The sequence below is a fragment of the Oxyura jamaicensis genome, chromosome 1 (genome assembly GCF_011077185.1).
Source record: "Oxyura jamaicensis isolate SHBP4307 breed ruddy duck chromosome 1, BPBGC_Ojam_1.0, whole genome shotgun sequence".
Classification (NCBI taxonomy): Eukaryota; Metazoa; Chordata; class Aves; order Anseriformes; family Anatidae; genus Oxyura; species Oxyura jamaicensis.
This window is the reverse complement of record NC_048893.1, coordinates 80,504,531-80,522,688: the sequence shown is the minus strand read 5'-3', so window position 1 is coordinate 80,522,688 and position 18,158 is coordinate 80,504,531. Positions and strand designations below refer to the sequence as shown.

Sequence of the window (18,158 nt, the reverse complement as noted above, 5' to 3'; positions counted from 1 at the left end):
AGTTTAAAAACAGGATTTCCGCTTTCAAATGTAATTGCCATTTAAAAGGAAGAGTTCAACTTCTTGCTAGACTAGAATTTCATAGATAACTTCTTGCACTTGTTAACTGAAAATCGGTAATCTGGCAATTAGTTGAGATTAGGACTACATTTTTTCTTGAAGATAGAAGGCAAAAGGATGGTGGTTTTTTTTTTTGTTGTTTTGTTTTGTTTTTGTTTTTGTTTTTGTGTGTGCGTATGGTGGTGGTGATTTCCCCAAAATTTCTGCTCTGATGGAGATTTTTAACCATTGTGTTCTTCGCAGAGTATTTCCTTATATGTTGGGTATCAAATGTAGTTCAGCAGGTGGTTGGAGCAGAAAATGCTGAACAAGATCAGCTCTATTTTAATGCTTTGAGTGTCAGTGACAAGCTTGGTTTTACATGAATCTTTGACCAATAGAAGTGGTTCTTAGCAACTGCATAGGTTATTTAAGACAAAAGCAAGTTTTTGTGATTTCAAACAGTCTCAGAGCTTCTTGTTTCTCAAGGCTTGTGCTTGGATTTTTTTTTGGGTAGAGCTGAGGTTTGATTTTCTGAATGAATAGGAAGGTCTCATTGATGATACAAAATCTGGGGAGAGCTTGATTTGGGAGAAGAATGTTTTTTTGTAGGTAGGTAGCCAAGTCTTGTACTTTCATCGGATAAGAGATGCAGGTTTTATAGTGACTGATCAATGTCACTTTGTATGCAGGACAAAGGTTTCAAGTTTAAACTTGGGGTGGGAGGAGGCAGGGGATAGGAGTACTGGGTTGCCTGAGGGGGTGTAGGCTTAGAGAGTTCGTGACAAAAGTCAGCTAACTGCACATTTCACACTTACTCAAGTACTTGGCATCAATTCAGTAAGATCTTATTAGTAAAAATGGAGGTGGAAACATCTCCAGACATCACAAGCTATCTTTGCAGTACTTTTAAAAATTATTATTATTATTATTGTCTCCTTCTGGCTCCCTGTACACATTAATGCATGCATACTTTTTCTCTGGTGAGAAAGTGGCACAGATGAATACTGCTTCTGCTCAAAGGGTGGGGACAGGGCATACCTGTAGTGGATCTTGAATGATGTCTTTAAAGAGCAGAAGTAACAACATCCATCTTTCTGCTTCCCCACAAAAATAAGTCCAATTCATCATATTTCCTCTGGGACAGCTAAGGGCGATAGGAGTGGAGGAGCTAAGTGTGTGTGCATGTGCAGGGAGGCGTGTTTGTGTCCTTATACCCTCAGGTGACAAAACATGAAATTTTCCAGGTTAGCTTGTGGCTTCCTGTGAGCTTCCCAAGCCCTTCCATGTGAATCATTTTTGTTCGAGCTTCATTTCTCCCAGCCCACAATCTGTCTGTCATGACTCACACACTCTCTGGCTTTTATTATAGACTCCATCTGCTTTCTCATCCAGTCAAATCTCTGTTTTTCTGTAACACACCATAGGAGAAGTGAGGAACTCGAGCAGAACATATATCTTTATTCAGGCTAGAGTTGGGGGAGGTGTGTTGACTCTAGCTTCTAAGTTTCTTCCCATCTTATCTGTTTCATTGCAATTGTTTGGCTAAGCTGCAAAATGTGGCAGAACCAAGTCTGTACTTGCTGGTAATAAGGTAGGGGCAGACTTGGAGAAACTTATCCGTCCTGAGGGTGTGTGGACCCTCAGGTCATATTTGGTCTTGGAGTGTTGTCACTCACTGTGCATTTATGGGTATATAAAAGAAATGTTGTCTCTCTTCTGCTTATACATAGGAATATCACGGTTACCTGGGAAAAATAGCAGTTGTGTTGTCTCTTCTTTGCAGGGAGGGGAAGGTGACACAAAGGTAGCAGGAAGGCTGTGTTCTAATGCCTGGCAATCAGATATGTACCCCAAACCTCTGGTGGAGGCAGGCAGCTGCTGTGAATGAGAGACTTGCCCTCAGATTGCCACTGTCTTCTCACAAGGACAGGGTGACTTTCAGAGAAGTGAAGATCACTTTGGCAGGTAAAGGCTGTCCCTAGATAGCTTAAACACAGGAACTGTGTGTAAAAGAATACATGGTAGGCTGGTGGGCTCTGAATTTCAGAGAACAAAAGCAAATCTCTCCCTCTCCAAGAGACCAGCTATGTAGATTTCCCTCTACCATCACTTGGTTACAGATTTCCCCATGCACGACTACCATAAAAGTGAATTTGGTAAAAGGTCAGTCCTTGGAACTAAAGCCAAAAGAGAATTTTCCTAGGGAGACTGGGCTAGATGTAACTATTTTTGACTTTCTTCAGAGACAGCCTCTGGAAAACCATCTGTTAAGGTGAAACCAGTCACTCTCATTAAGATAAACTTTTATAAATATCAGGGAAGAGGATGTGGCTCACTATCCAAGGCAATACTCCCAAAAACATAGTCTCAGAGCCTAAATTTCTCCCCTGTTCCTGATAAATGGAAACATATCCAAGGGACTGCTTGGGACTGCATCTAAGTGTCTAGACCAAAAACATAATTGAAAGAGAAGTAGAATGTTAGAGGAAAGCTGCAGAATAGACAAAATCAAATTCTGTATACTTACCAAGAAAACCCCACAAGGACATTGAGTTAAAGCAACATCTCTGAATGCAAAGGTTTTGCATCTATGAAATGACGTGACGAGACATCTCTTAGCAGGAAACAGATCAAAATCTCCTCCAGATCTAAATCTGGAATAGAGAGGGATGCTGCAGACAAGGGTTGAAGTCTCTGCTTTTAGTCCTGGTGGAGACACTGACAAAAGCGAGAGCTGGAATTCTCAGATCTGAGCTATGCAGAAATATGTGGAAAGTAGGTAAGGTTGAATTACCAGGAAAAAGAGCATACTTGAGAGATAACTTGTTTTCAAAGTGTAGAAAATGTGACTTGCCTCTGCTGTATTTCTTGTCAGCCTGCTAACACTCCATAGTTCTTTATTTTTTAATTTATTTTAAGTTCTTGTATTTTAAGACTATAACTCTGTAAAAATTTTGAACAGTGCTTTAGAGAGACAAACACAGATATTGAAATACAGGCACATACATGCTGTTTTACTCCTCTTCTTCCAACACAGAGGATGCCCCCACGTACAATTTAAAAATTATAGAGGTAGGAAAGCAAAGAGTCTTTCCTCCCTTGCAGTGCTTTTCTTAAAGCTGTGGCTGAATTCAAGACATGAGGTGTAGACCAAATATATTTCCTCCCACCTGTTTTTCGGGCTTGGTTCAGCTAAAGGACAGAGGAGAAGCTCCTAACTGCACTTCCACCCAGCAAAATCCCAGAGTAAAAATTAAGAAAGAGGAAGAATGTTCTTGATGGGAATGTTTTGGGGAGTGCAAGGTAAGAGCTAGCCAAAAGGATCTGTGGCAAAATGGACAGGATTGCAGACAGAAGCAGCAATATACTTTTTGGCTGGAGTTCTGATTTGCACTGGTGTATGCAGGTCAGGTGCGACTGGAAGGATGACACCAATAGAGAATGAGAAGAGCTGCTACTCCTCCACTTTTTACATAGTAGATTGACCCAGAGCATGCTGATTGTGTCCAGCACTATTCATGTCCTCTTATGATCCTGTGTGACATGTTGTGTAGACACCTCACCTCAAGTGAAAGCAGAGGCCTTAAACATTATGAGCCTGCCCCTTAGGCACCTTGCAATCCACATCTGACTCCTGTACACACCCACAGAGTCCAGTAACCCAACTGGTATTTGCACATAAAATGGCAAAAAAGGGCCAGTCCTCTGTTTCTTCCCCCAGCTGAATCAATCCTCTGTTATTGCCAAGAGCATCCAAAGGCTTCTGTTTGAGGAGCACGCACGAGAAGACTGGCTCAACGGAAGATCACAGTGGGCTCACAGCAGTTATAAAGGGACATCTTCATCCTCATCTTCATCCTCATACAGATCAGTGGAGCGTAGGCTTATGTCCTTGAGGATGTCTGAGATGTCTTCAGCAACTGGTCTTGTCAGCTCCATCTCTTCCAAATCTGTATCAGTGGCATAATTGGAATACAGGCCTTCCCCTTCATCATGCAAGTGAGAGGGTTGTGGGGAGTGTGAGTAGGGAGGTAGTGGGCTTTCTGTCCCCAGGTCTGCTGCATTCTGTGCTGCCACCATGCAGCTGTCCTGCTGATTCCATGCTTGAGTGGCCTGGCTGATCTTCTCACTGCTGATTGAAGTCCGGTTTGTGTCACGGAAACTGGCAAGGGGAGGGCGGAGGCGAACTCCAGAGCGTGTAGAGCCCTCTATTGCCTTCTGAAGCTATTAGAAGAGAAAAAGTTCAGAGAAAAATGGATGAGAGGGAGACTGACTCAGCCCTACACTGCAGAAGTTCATCAGCTCTCAAGAATAAAGGGCTTTAAAAATAGAGTAACATCTCCACCTCTGGAGCCTGGGGAGATCACCTTTTACACAGGTATTGTAATTTTTGTTCTGTGGTAAATAACAAATTCTGCACCAGTGAGACAGTAATAGCCACTCAGTTAAGAGCTCTTGTTTCAGGAAAAGGACAAACCATCTAACATGCCTGTAAACCCCTGCTGCCTTCTCTGAAAGTCATCCATTCCACTACATGGCTTCCAAAGTGCTGGGGTTGTTTCGCTTGGAGAAAACAAGGCTCGGGGAGACCTTACCATGCTCTACAATTACCTTAAAGGAGGTTGTAGCAAGGTGGGGATTGGGCTCTTCTCCCAAGCACTAAGTGATACGACAAGAATAAATGCCCTTAAGTTGCTCCTGAGGAGGTTTAAGTCGGATATTAGGAAAAATTTATTCGCTGAAAGGGTTGTGAAGTATTAGAACAGGCTGCCCAGGGAAGTGGTTAAGTCACCATCCCTGGAGGTCTTCAAAAAACATGTAGAGCTTAGTGACATGGTTTAACAGCAGACTTGGCAGTGCTGGGTTAACGGTTGGACTTGGTGATCTCTGAAGTATTTTCCAACCTAAATGATTCTATGACTCAGAACTCAACACTCAATTGAAAATATAGCGATCACAGTTATATATATTCCTAGCTGGATCCCCAACCTGTAAGTGTTTCACAATGATTCACAGGATGATTGCAGTTGATTAGGAGATGAGAGAATCTGTACTTACCTCTTCCAAAGCCAACACTCCCCTCAGCTTCCCCATACTGGTTATGTAGGCATGGCTGAGTCCCAGTAATGAAAACAATGTATGTGTCTAAGGAAAAACACACACACAGAAACATTTTAGAGACCTTGGAAACTGGTAATGTGATATCAGGTGCTAGACCTTTGATTTATAAATGGGAATCCCAAAGGTATACAATACTGAAGTTACCCCAGTGAGAACTACTACTTCTATTCCCCTTTTGTAGCTAGCAAATACTACCCTTTGGTCCTTCTGCTGAGCTATGAGTTAGGAATGTGTTCATGATGTAGAGCACATTCTCTTCCTATCTTCCATCTCCCTGTACATTTAGGGACTTGTGAGGATCCTTTTCCATTTTGGTACTGGAAAGTGACTATCACATAGTAATATGCATTGTCAGAATCTACTTAGGTTATTTATTCCAGTACTTTCCTTACCACCAGAGGCCTTTTTCTTTTTTCTTTTTTTTTCCAGAATACTTCCCATCAAAACTTCAGCTTGTTGCTTTTTACCCAGTGCAGTGGGAACACTGGAAACAAGTTACTCCCTTTCTCTTACAAAGACTTCTGAAAAAGAAAGGTATCACACTACTATCAGTCTTCTGTTCTTCAGCCTAAATATACTCCATGCTTTCTGAAACTTTCAGCATTCTCAGTGCTCATCTGTGGAATATTTTTAACCTCCAATTTCTTTAAACTGAGCTGGACTCTACCTGTAGCCTTACATGAAGTGATTCTTTCAGAGCTGTTATTTGCCTTTTTCTTTAGCATCACATGAGATGCTGAATGTCATGTTCAAGTGTAAATTAAGGAAAATGTCAGTCTTCAGGCAGAAGACATTTTACCCTAGCATGAAAGAAAATCAGGCTGGTTAAATACAATTTGATCACGATAAGCTGTGCCATTCTTTCAATTTTCAGTATTGTTACACCTAGCTCTAACTATGCATACCTCAAGTAGCTTATTTATTTATTTATTTATTATTTATTCCTGCATTTTTTTGTGCATCCAAGTCAACTTATGTCTGTTATTTCAGAGTTTATCTGAAAAAGAGCAAATTGTTCATTTTAAAAAGAAGTATGGAACTGTTTTCATTTGCACTCTTCAGGTATCCTTTCTTGTACTCCCTAAACTCTCAAATGCTAGTATTTTTCAGATTGCTTCACTTAGACCTTTAGAAAACACCAAACTCATCTTAAGTGTATGCTAGCCTGTTCTTATTTTGCTAAAGACTGGGATAACAGTAATTAATTTAATGCAAGGCACCTGATGACACTTCACATTAAATAAATATTGATTAAAAACTTGCAGTGTGCACTTTTGCTTCAGTAGACCAGTTTCCCTTTCCATTTAGTGAAACCCCAATCTTCTCTTACTCCTGATATACCTATGTAACGATTGTTTTTCCCCCACTCATTCTGCACTGACTCTAGAAGTCTTATCACAGAATACCCCAAGCTGGAAGGGGCCAGCAAGGATCAGAGTCCAACTCCTGGCTCCACACAGGAATACTTAGGAGTTAAGTCATTTGTCTGAGAATGTTGTCCAAATACTTCTTGATCTCCAGCAAGCTTGGTGCCATGATCACTTCCCTGGGGAGCCTGTTCCAGTGCTCAGCCACCCTCTTGGTGAAAACCCTTTTCCTAATATCCAGGTTGAACCTCCCCTGTTGCAGCTTCATGTTGTTCCCTTGGGTCCTATCACTGGACATCAGTGTAACCTAGCTTCTTCTTTCCTTGTGCTTCAGGTCGATGACGAGCCTATAATATAGGCTGGTTTGAAGAAACTTTTCTCACACGCTGAGGCAGACTCTACACCTTGACAGAAACACTGAGAAATTCAGGAGTGTTCATTCCAATCTTGTGCACCAACAAACCAGGGTGTATTTCTCCAGCTAATGTTCCTAGCATTATAGTAGCGTATACTGCTTCTGTTAGTGTAATGTCTGGAAAATCCTAAGTTGTGTCCAAAAGCTATTTTAATAGATGTACTCCAATGTCTTAACTTCTAACCTTTCATTTTCCGGGAGACTAGTATCACACAGATACTGTATCACACAGAAAGGAATGGGAACAAAATTACTTCTGTATCTGGATGTGGAAGTAGCTGGTGATAATTATAATTGGATGAGGAAAAAATGAGTCAGTTGGAGGTGAAGAAAAGGAGAAGAAATGTCATAGACTAGTCTTGCAATGATAGATGGGGTGGAGAAAAACAGACTATGCCTCAGAGAGAGTTCTGCACCCACCTTGTGCAGGGAAGTTCTCTCCACCAGTTGAAAAGGGGAAGGGTCTATGCAGCAGCAGTCAAAGCATACATCCTTGTTCAGCTCCTCCTGTTCCCAAGCATCTATCTGACACAGAAAAGGAGAATCACTCTTACAGTAATTAGCAGTGTTGCTGGTTATGTACCCAAACCAGGTCCATTTGCCTGTTCTTCCACTCCATGTAGATTGTTCACCTGCTTTCCCCATTATATTACCCCTTTCATGTTTTCCACCCCTTCCGTGGCAGGTATCAAGTCCCTGTGTGAACAGACCAATTCCAGTACCTCTGAGTTTTTCTTGGAAGGTGAAGCATTGCTCTTTCCTGCTTAGAGAGAGTGAACATCTTAGCTTTCCTTTCTGAGCTGACATTTCCCTTGTCATTACACATAATACTTCCTTTGTGCAAAGAATAAAGGAACATAGACCCATAGATTTAGGTGAGAAGGGAAATGTGGAGGTCTCTAGTCTAACAACCTGCTCACAACAGAGTTGACTTCAAAGCTAGATCAGATTACTCAGAGCCTTACTCAGTACATCTAGCAGAACAATCTTTTATTGTGTGAGACTTGCCCACTGTATAAGTCTCAGAAGAAGAAAATGGCTTTATCTTTGGCTTTATGTGGTAATTGCTGATGTTGTAATTGCATTTCAGGAGCTGAATTGCAAATGATAGGGAATGGGCAAAAGAAGCACTCAATTGACATCAATCCCATTCAGCATCCAGTCTTACCTCTTCTGGTGTCATTGTATCAATGACTTCCACCGGCTCCTGTAGGAGAAAACACTGGTCAGGATAGATGAAGTACACAGTTTCACAGAGACAGAAAGAAAAGATGTACACAGCCTCCTTATCCACTGTGGTCCCCTTTTTATTCCAAATAGCGATTTACTAAGTTATTAGGTTTTCTTATTACTAGTATATTAAAAGGTGCACTCTATACTTAATCTTCTTCCCTTGTGAAAAAACACTGATGGAGCAATTTAGGTGCTTAAACATGGTCATGTAATACTGCTTTAGATGCTCTCAGACATCCCACATGGGGTCCAACTACTACCCTAGAGAGAATGGGTCTCCCATAGGCTCTATATGATATCCACTAACCCTGTACAGACATTTCAAAACCATAAGGGCAACTAACATGGCACAAGACAAAAGCATTTTTTTTCATTTTTAACTACCTAAAACTGTTTGCCAAATGGACTAGAAATGCACTTTGTTCCAGGTTAGCCAAAATGATGTTTACTTGGAAAAAGATGCCCAGTCTCAGTCATGATGGCAGCCTTGACACCTGAGCACAAATAGCTCATTAGCAAGATGCACACTCTTCTATAGCAATCACACCCTTTCTTCTTGGAGGGAGCTCCCCACTGACACTGTCAGAATTCAGGACCATAAGTATGTACACTCTTTGGTCATATTCTGAATGGCTCTGTGTAGAAGGTTCTATTTCTATCACATCCCTTCTCTCTTCAGGGTATTGCTAGGCTTTCTGTATCCCTAACCTGGATATCACTCTCTCTTTCAAGTGGACGGTTGAAAGGACACAAGAGCTGCTGGATCAGTTGCCTCAAATTCCAGAAATTGCCTGAAAGATAAAAACAAACGTGGATGAGAGACAAGAATGAATGAGAGACAAAAATACAAAGCACCATGCCCATCTCCTTGCCCAAGGCAGGCTGGGAAATAGTATGAGGGACACGTTAACTGTGAATGACAGGGTTCAGCCAGCCACAGTCTAGCATTCAGTTTGTAAAACAGTGGCTAGGACATGCCAGAATAAACATTTCCATGCAATATCTTTTCCTCAAGGAGAGGAAAGAAACCATTTACAAAATAGCGCTTGTGGATGATAATCATAGATCAGTGACCCTGAGGAAAAAACAGAAGCAAGACTACCAGGACAGTAAACAATATGATACAAGGGAGAAACTGCTGTGAGTAGAGGTTTCTGCAATCTATAAGGAAAATGTGATTTAGAGGATGAGCATGAAAAGGAAATTTGAAAATTACTTCAAAGACAAAACACCAAAAGGACAGAACGTGACAGGTACAAAAGGGTGAGAAGTGTACGCTGGGCTAACAGTGTAATGGCTGAGATGAAAATGACTGCAGAACTATTCTCCTAGGAAGGGCAGTCAGGAATTAGAAAAGGGGAGAAGATAGGGTTTGGTGCTATTGTGACATGAACAAGGCTGTGGAGAAAAACACAGTCAGAAAAAACAACAGTTCTGAGCCAAACTGAAAATGATGGTAGGGAAAATCTTTTGAAATCACCCTTGCTATGTTTCCTCTCGTCACTCCTTGATCACTCAGCACTACTGTCACTTAAAGTGTCTCACACAATGTCCTTGTTTTGATATGATTATTTTAATGATTTGGTAAGGAAGGTGAATGGCTGTTCCACCACTCTACTGCCATGGTAGCATAATGCAGATTTTCTTATGCCTTAAAGGTTTGGTCATACATGAGTGGTGTTAAGAATCCAGAATGTGCTATATGCTATATTATATGTTAACCTTTGGCTGTCTAAAAGCACGAGCCAGGGCCCTGTTCTGTGTATTTTTTCTCAAGATTTGGCTACACCACTGTGCTTACTCACTGTCTGCATGTTTCAAGACACATAAAGGAAAACTAACAAACAAACAACAACCAACCAAACAAACACAAATAAAAAAAACACCATCCTGTATCAAATGTACATGGTATAGGAATCATAAATGAGATATGAACACAGTATTGGAAACATAGGTCATAAAGGTAGAGCACCACAAAAAGAACACAATACGTTGGTATTTGTCCATCAAATTAATGTAGCTGAAACAAAGAGATGTGCATCCAAGGGAGGAGTTGTTCAGTTTTGGAGATGGTTGAGCAACTCCAAAAATAAGTACAGCTGTTTAGCTCTCAGGCTTCGTTTCCCAGGAAGATTAATTCACAGGGTGAAGAGATGGGACCTTTCCATGCAGAACCTTCAGAAAAAGTCAAAGGAGATGTTATTGCAAATGATGGAGTTGGGAATACTGACAGAGAGAGAGCAGCCTGAGTGGACCTACTTTTGCCATGCTCTCTGGGGGATCACAAACAGAAGATAATTTCAGGTATGTTACACTGACAGTGAGGTGCATTTACAAAGTGCTTTTAATACAGGAAAAACAGAGAAAGCTGACAGACCAATTCCTTCTCTCAGTGTTTGGGAAGCCAGCACCTTGCACAGACACATACACACAGCAAGTTTAAAGTTTCCATAATCTAACAGATACGGCTGGGGCATGCCAGAAGTTACCATACCTGGGGGTTGCTGTGGCTCCAAAATTTCTTGTGTCTGTTTAACAGGACTTGTTGGGCCATTGGGTTCCTCTGGGTAACTAGGAGTGGGAGTTGGTGGTGGGGGCAGCTGTTATTGAAAGGAGAGAAAATTAGATCCACCCTGTGTCATTTCTTTTTCAGCCTCTCCAAATGTCTTGCTGCTTCTTAAGCAGTCTTTATGAAGTCTCTTCTCTTCCCCCTCACCTCTGCCTTCTCATCTGTATCCTCATCCTCATCAACATAAGCAAAAGACTCATGCTTCAGCTTTGGCGGGATTGCCCCTGATCCCTTACTGTGTCCATTGTAAGGTGCCTCAGCTAGCTTCTGCTGCATTTCTCTGTTGAGGCACCGTCGCCGTTCTGGGCTGATATGTCTCTGGAGGAGTGCCTGCAGTTCAGAGCGCTCCACAGACCCCAGTAGGATCATGGTCTCTGCATAACAGAATAGAGAAACAGTTAAACCCCCTCAAGGTTTTGAATGTCTCATGCTACTTGCTGCCCCTTCCTCCTTCCAACCTCTTCAAAGTACTCTGACTAGCACTATCATGAGCTATAAAGGAGGCATTGACCAGCCCTGTTAATTGCTGCTAATATGCTCTGAGGCTCTGGGAAGCTAACCATCAGGCTGTGCCACTTCTCAGTACCATGTCAGGCTCTTTACAATGGAGATCCCTCCCCGTTCTCAAAGTTCCCCCACACCTCTTTTGCCTGCTATATCTTCTTCACTCCCCACACTCCAGCCTCCCTTGCTGACAAAGCTGAAACAACCTTCTCTCATACATGATACATAGTGGAAGATATTTAGGATTATTATTATTATTATTATTATTATGTAGGTCACACTATCTTCTTCAGTGTATAATTTGAGAGCTAGTTTCTTTGATTCTGGGTTGAGACAGTGTTCAGGAAGGACTAGTCTCTCCACTTTGCTGACCTGGTGAGTCCACCAAAGGCAAAGTCTTAACAGTGGTGCTTTGAAGAAGAGTTTGCAAGTCTCGGTATTTACAGTTGGAGGAGACAAACTTCACATCTTGAACCATAATATCTTCAACAAAGACATTGTATTTGCTGTGAATTTATGGACAACAAAGTTAAGAGTTAGCATATTAAAAATGTCTAGCAGATAAATTCCTCAAAGAAACACATAAAATGATCACTTATTTAAAAAGTGTTCTCTATACAGTTGCTAAATAATCTTCTGTAAGAGTAACCAAGGAGGTCTTTGCAACAGGATCAACACAGATTAACTAGATATTCATTACAGCTGTATTTCACTCCATTACTTCCCATGAAAAAATTACATGCCTTTCTATGCACATACATATATATGTTTTATATATACATGCCTATGTATATTATATATACTATATAGAGAAACATGTATATGAATAATTGAACTTTGTTCTAAGCAAACTATGAAAATAAAATACTTCAAACATTTTTTGAGAAAAAAATTCCAACCACCAAAACTTCCAAACTGAAGCAATTTGGTAATATTTACAGAAATTCAGTAATATTGCAGATGATTCAAACCTGTGCTATCAGTGAAAAAAAGAACTTTTTCTCCATTTTTGTGTATTAACCTTATTTTTACTACACCTCTTTTTTTTTTTTTTTTTTCCTCACCCCAGACCTATTCTGCTTTTTTATTTTCTTTGTAGCTCAGTCTCTCTGTCTCCTTTTCATGACCTTTTCTTCTGCCATGATCTCACTGTGTTGTTTTACTTCTTCACTACTCCCTACATCCACCTCAGTTTTTCTACTATACCTTATATGATTCCAGCCCAGGTCTGGCAGGTAAGGTAACTTCTTCACCTGGATGATGCTGTCATAGAGGCTGGGTTGCAGACTCTGGGCCACCATGTTGGCAAGAATGACAGCTACCATCATGGGCAGGATGTGAGAAATTTGACCTGTCAGCTCAAAGCAGATCACAGCAGTGGAGACAGTGTGGCTGACTGCTCCTGTCAGAGCTGCTGCACCTTTCCCAGGTAGGGTAGAAAAGGAATTGGGAGAGAAGAGGAAAGACTGTCATATAGAAACAGAATATCAAGTCAGCCAGAAAAGACATGAAGATGGGATCAGGTGAAGAAAGAGAAAGACATAAAGACTCACCAATGACAGCATACCCTCCAGGTAAGATTTTATAAACAATACCATCAAAGAGGATCCCATCAGGAAAGAGTGATGCCATGATTTCCCCAATAAGACGTCCAAACGCAGCACCTGGAAAATATCACCAGCAGTTATGGAATTAACATATGAGGAGCACCCAGTCTGCGCTGTGCAGATATGCTGGGCAAGTACTGGCGTACTTTCTAACAGAAACAAAACCAAAACTTATGTTAAAATGACACTAGGGATTAAAGAGAAGCTCTCTGTTACAAAATATGGAAGTTAAACTCCAAAGGGAAAAAAAAGTGCTAAGATAAGTAAATACAGTTGAACCCTCATTCTTCCTTAGAAACACCAAGTGTGAAGGTATTTGTGATTCCCAGCCAGGAGGAAAATTTTTTTAAAAGGCAGAGTATTTTTTGTCTTAGTTAGGACCACAGTTGGAGACCTTCATGTACTCGTTCTATGAAAGTCTAAACACTAAAATAATAGGCTTACAGAAAGGTTTAGGTGGGAAGGGACCTCTGGAGGTCTTTGATTTGACCCCTGCTCAAAACAGGGCTAATTTAAAAGTGAGAACAGGTCACCTAGGACCTTGGCCAGACCAGCTTTAAAAGTATCTAGGGATGGTAATTCCCCATCCTCATTCTAGAAACCTTAACCCGGGAAACATTTTTTTTCCCCTATGACTCTGAGAATTTCCCTTGTTACTTGTGCCTTTTACCTCCTGTTTACTATATGCCTCTGAGAAGAGTCTTTCTATCCTCTGTATACCTTGCTGCATTAGGTGGTGAATTAGGTGGTGAAGCCTAGAGTTAGATTTCATCTTGGCCTTCTCTTCTACAAGTTGAACAATCACAATTTCTTCATGCTTTCCTTCATTTTGTGCTCCAGCAATCTCAGTGGCCCTACACTAGACTCACTGCACTTTGTCAAAATTTCTGCATAAGTGGACACAAAATAACAGTGAAAAATAGCAGAATTGTCCCAAAAATACTGATTGCTGGGAAATAACCATTTTCTTTGTCTTGCTCTCTGGACTTTTCCTAATAAAGTCTTGCTTGTTGTTAGCTTTCATTACTGCAATGGCATGCTACTGATGGGTTCAGTTATTGCCTTCAAGAACCCAAAGGCTGTTAATATAGTTCATTTCATTTAATAGTTGTGAATAGTAATGCTGAACATCGTGTGTCTGTGTTTCTTTTTCTTAGTCTTTTTTTTTTTGTGTGTGTGTCTTGGAATTAAAAACAGTTAAAAAACAATAAACCCCCATATGTCACCATGTCACCATACTCCAGTCAGAAGAAAGAGAAAAAGAATTAAGTGGTATTGCAGGTACTAATTTTGAGGTTGTCTCTTCTCACTGGGATTCAGGAGCAAAAGGAGCAACTATTATTAATTGTAGTATGAAAGTTTCTTTGTAGGTAGAAAGGCAAAGAAATGAGAAGGCCATGGCATAGCATGCCTTCCCACAGCTTTGCTTCCCTTATATAAAAGGACAAGAGGGCGTGGGAAAGGACCCCCTCAACAGAGGCACAGAGACTGGTATATGAACTACTAACTGAGCTTGTCATAGGCAGTGATAAGCAGACTCTTCATCCTCTAGAAGAAGCCTGCCAGGTACCTATGCACTATCTCTCTCATCCTTTCCACCTGTCAGACCTATACACAACACTAAATTCAACTCACCCAGAACAAAAACAGGCATGAAGCCTCCACAGGGGATTGGCATTGTAGTAGCAATGACAGACATCCAGAACTAGAACAGAGGTAGAGGATGCAGTTGTTAGTGAGCAGCAATAGCATTTCCAGCAATCCCACTCTACTGCCAAGCTGGTGAATCCATAAGGAGACACATTCTGGGGGATGTGGCAGTTCAGCCAGAAAGTGAAGGGTAAAGGGTCTGTGGGCTGTGAAGGGGAGATGGAAGAACTCTAGCAACACAACAAAACTGATGTAAAAGACCTCTGGGTGACTGCTATGGTGACAGGGAAGCCAAATCACCAAGAGAATGAACATGAGAATTCCTTTGCCACGGACCTCTGAAGGTGAGATTTCCTACTGCTTGTTTCTGTTTGTTTTTGTTTTGATGTTGTATAATAAATACAGTTTATTTTTATTTTATAGAACAAGGTTGTCAAAATTTCATAGGCTCAGAAAATTTTCACTGTGAGGGAACTCTAGAGGTCTCTCACTCAACTCCCTGCTTCCAGAAGGGCTAATCCCTAAGTTAGATCAGTTTTCTCAGGATCCTGTCCAATTGAATTCTGAACATTTTGAAGGATGGAGATTCCCCAGCTTTTCTGAGCAGCTGTGTCACTCCTAACTGACACTAAAGGGATAATTTTTTCCTGAATTCCACCTCCCATATGTTTCCCTTTTTATAGCTTGTACTGTTGCCTCTTGTTCTCTCACTGTGTTGGGCAAAACAATGAAAATCTGTCTTGATAGAATAGAATAGTCTATTTGGAAGGGTCCTATAAAATCGAGTCCAACTGCCTGAATAGTCTCAGAACTAACCAAAATTTAAAGCATGTTAAAGGCATTATCCAGATGCCTCTTAAACTCTGACAGGCATGGAGTATCAAATACCTCACTAGGAAGCCTGTTCCAGTGTTTGAACACCGTTATGGTATGGAAATTTTTCCTAATATCCAGTCCAAACCTCCCCTGGTCCAGCTTTGTGTGGTTTCCTTACTTCTATCATCTGTTATCAGGGAGAAGAGACAAACACCTTCCCCCTCTGCTTCCCCTCCCCAGGAAGCTGCACAGAGCAATGAGGTCACCTCTTATCCTCCTTTTCTCCAAACTAGACAAACCAAGTGTCCTCAGCATAGGACATGACATCCAGCCCTTTTACCAGTTGGTTGCCCTCCTCTACATATATTCAAGTATCTTAATATCATTTTTACATTGTGGAGCCCAATACTGTACACAGTATTCAAGGTGAGGCCACACCAATGCTAAATATCAAGCACTTCTTGTGACTGGCCAGCCACGCTGTGTCAAATGCACACTAAAATGTGGTTTGCCTTCTTGGCTGACAGTTAGTGCTGAGGCTGATCCAAATGCTGACTTAGACCAGCACATGTAGTCTTCTGGAGGCAACAGCCTAAATGAGACTCAGGATAGATATACCATGTAGTCCATCCTTTTATTCAAGTAAATTAGACCTTATCTGTTTGGTACACCAAATTACGACAGAAGCAGAATCCTCAGCTGCCTGTCAGAAATTTGATACAGTGTATTACTTTAGATGGAAACAGCATTGTCAGACATTAATGCCAATTTCTGATCTATTGAAATATTTAACTGATATTTCAAGGTGGCCTCAGCTCTTTTTGTTCTTAAGAAAAATCAGCATTTCTATGATATTTTTTATACACATACACACACACTGGTCTGGAAAACCTCTTTCTTGGCACTTGGATTTTGGAATATAACGACTACTTCTTTTAAATCTCTTCTCTTGCTCTGTGATGTATCAGTTACACAGTTAATCCTTTCAGAGGCCGAACAGATGCAATTTCTATGGGCAATGTTAGGTCAGAACATTGAATCTGCTGCTGCTTTCCTAGAAGTGAGCAAAGCTGGTCTCAGCTACATTTCTCCACTATGCTAGAGTACTACTAACAAATCCTTGACCCTCATGCACATATAGATCATTTTTGTCTCCTGTCTGTAGTCAGGAGTATCAAGTAGACAGTATCGCACTCTATTTAGGACAAATATAAATTAATTGAGAGGTTTTTTTACTCAATTACTTGTTTTACCAGATCTTGTGAGACTTGTCTTGAAGTAGTCTTTTATTGCCAGCCACTACACAGTGGCTCCTGAAACTCATTCAGCAGGATGCTTGAGGACAATAAACTAGGGAGCAGTCAAGGAGGTAAGTGTATTAAGGCCAGGAAATTATTCCCTAATAACATTAGGGAATTTTGCACTCATGGTGGGCAAACATCACATCAAAAATGTAAGACCCCATTTCAGTCATAGTGTTTCATTAAATGCCAAGCAGCTTCCCATTGTCAAATAACATCATCTTACAAAGTACCAGGAACATTCACTTTGACTGGAAAAGGCTTCTTGAGCTAGATTTCCTTACCTTCATGAGAAAGAAAAGCAGGATGATAATGAAGACACTGACTTTGGGGTGGATCCAGGCAGCAGATTTACCTAGGATCTGGGGGTCTCCTGTGTGTTTTGCCCAGGTATAGTTATCAAAGAGAGAGCTGATGGCTTCCCGTGGCATCAACTACAGAGCAAAAAAACAGGGATAAACTGTGAGATTAGACAGAATAAATATTCTACCTATGTTCCAAGAAAATGGAGATGTTTACTTCAGTAATTTGTGATTATGAGACTTAATTCACATTTTTAATCTTCTGAAAGAGAAGAGTGACTTTACTGGAACTGGTGAAAGGATAACTAATTCTGCACATGGGGTAACATCTTTCTAATTACTTGCTTAGAAGAGTGGACCTTTTCCAAGTTTTATATGAAGAGGATAGCAGAGATCACAAGTCTCAGAGTACAGTCCCTCTTCAGTCCAAAGTTCTCCCAATTTTTTTTTCCCCTTTCCAGGATGTAATGTTACTGGGGCATAGAGGAAGGGGAGACTGCTCTACAGAATTACATGGAATTGAAAATATACTTCCCACTCTCACCTCTCCTGCCATGAACTGTCCAAACCCTGGAGGAAAGGTCACAGTTGCTATAAGGAAGGATATAACCCCAGGGTATATGAGGCGGCTGGAAAGAAAGAAAAGTCTGTTAAAATATAACCTCGCATTTTTTTCTTGTAGCAGTATCACTTCAGGATTATAAATGCTATTCCATGAAAACTCTGTCACATCTGTATCCATTACTTTGGAACTGTGTAACTGACAATTTAATGCCTTGCTCCATTGATCATCATCATTCATAGAGAGTTCAACTGACAGCAAAGCCATTTTTTCCCATCAGGATTATTGTTAAGGGGAACGAGGGAGGGATGTACAAAATGCATAGTGTTGAATGTATAGTGGTGATGTGTTTTAACAATTGTGTGGTGACCCATCATCAAAAGCCAGCCTCTTCTCCAGTTGTGTGTGATTCAGTTTTGCCTTTTCATCCCTCATGCAATATATCCTGTCCTAGTGTCTTTAAATGTGTTTTCCCTTCCCCCCCCACATTTTGGCATGCATCCTTTGTTGTATTAATTCTTATGGGAAAATACTGCTTTACTTTCCTTTGAATTCCTGACCAACACATTTTTTGGGAAGTCTCTGTAAGGTCTTTGCTGCTAAGTGCTTTATTTCATTTTGCATTTGTCTTCCATATTGCAGTTCACACCCTTCAGTTGCTATCAGTTT

At 40.9% G+C, this 18,158-nt stretch overlaps 1 protein-coding gene across 7 annotated transcripts in view; it reads right to left on the bottom strand.

The window, feature by feature from the left end:
- Window positions 1–2,934: 2,934 nt before the first annotated feature.
- Window positions 2,935–18,158, bottom strand: part of CLCN1 (chloride voltage-gated channel 1) — a 71,916-nt gene continuing 56,692 nt past the window's right edge. For 4 of the 7 annotated variants that reach the window (XM_035313584.1, XM_035313589.1, XM_035313581.1 and 1 more), the window contains exons 11-23: window positions 17,472–17,556; window positions 16,910–17,059; window positions 14,494–14,563; window positions 12,805–12,915; window positions 12,458–12,671; window positions 11,624–11,757; window positions 10,895–11,121; window positions 10,673–10,778; window positions 8,887–8,969; window positions 8,114–8,152; window positions 7,366–7,470; window positions 5,101–5,187; window positions 2,935–4,266 (exon numbers count right to left, since the gene is read on the bottom strand). In XM_035313584.1, the coding sequence (XP_035169475.1) occupies window positions 3,868–4,266; window positions 5,101–5,187; window positions 7,366–7,470; window positions 8,114–8,152; window positions 8,887–8,969; window positions 10,673–10,778; window positions 10,895–11,121; window positions 11,624–11,757; window positions 12,458–12,671; window positions 12,805–12,915; window positions 14,494–14,563; window positions 16,910–17,059; window positions 17,472–17,556 (1,810 nt within the window). In that variant the 3' untranslated portion in view covers window positions 2,935–3,867. Of the gene's footprint in view, window positions 4,267–5,100; window positions 5,188–7,297; window positions 7,471–7,498; window positions 7,706–8,113; window positions 8,153–8,886; window positions 8,970–10,672; window positions 10,779–10,894; window positions 11,122–11,623; window positions 11,758–12,457; window positions 12,672–12,804; window positions 12,916–14,493; window positions 14,564–16,909; window positions 17,060–17,471; window positions 17,557–18,158 lie in introns of those variants that run through there. The other 3 variants (XR_004746953.1, XM_035313603.1, XM_035313593.1) reach the window with 3 other exon arrangements.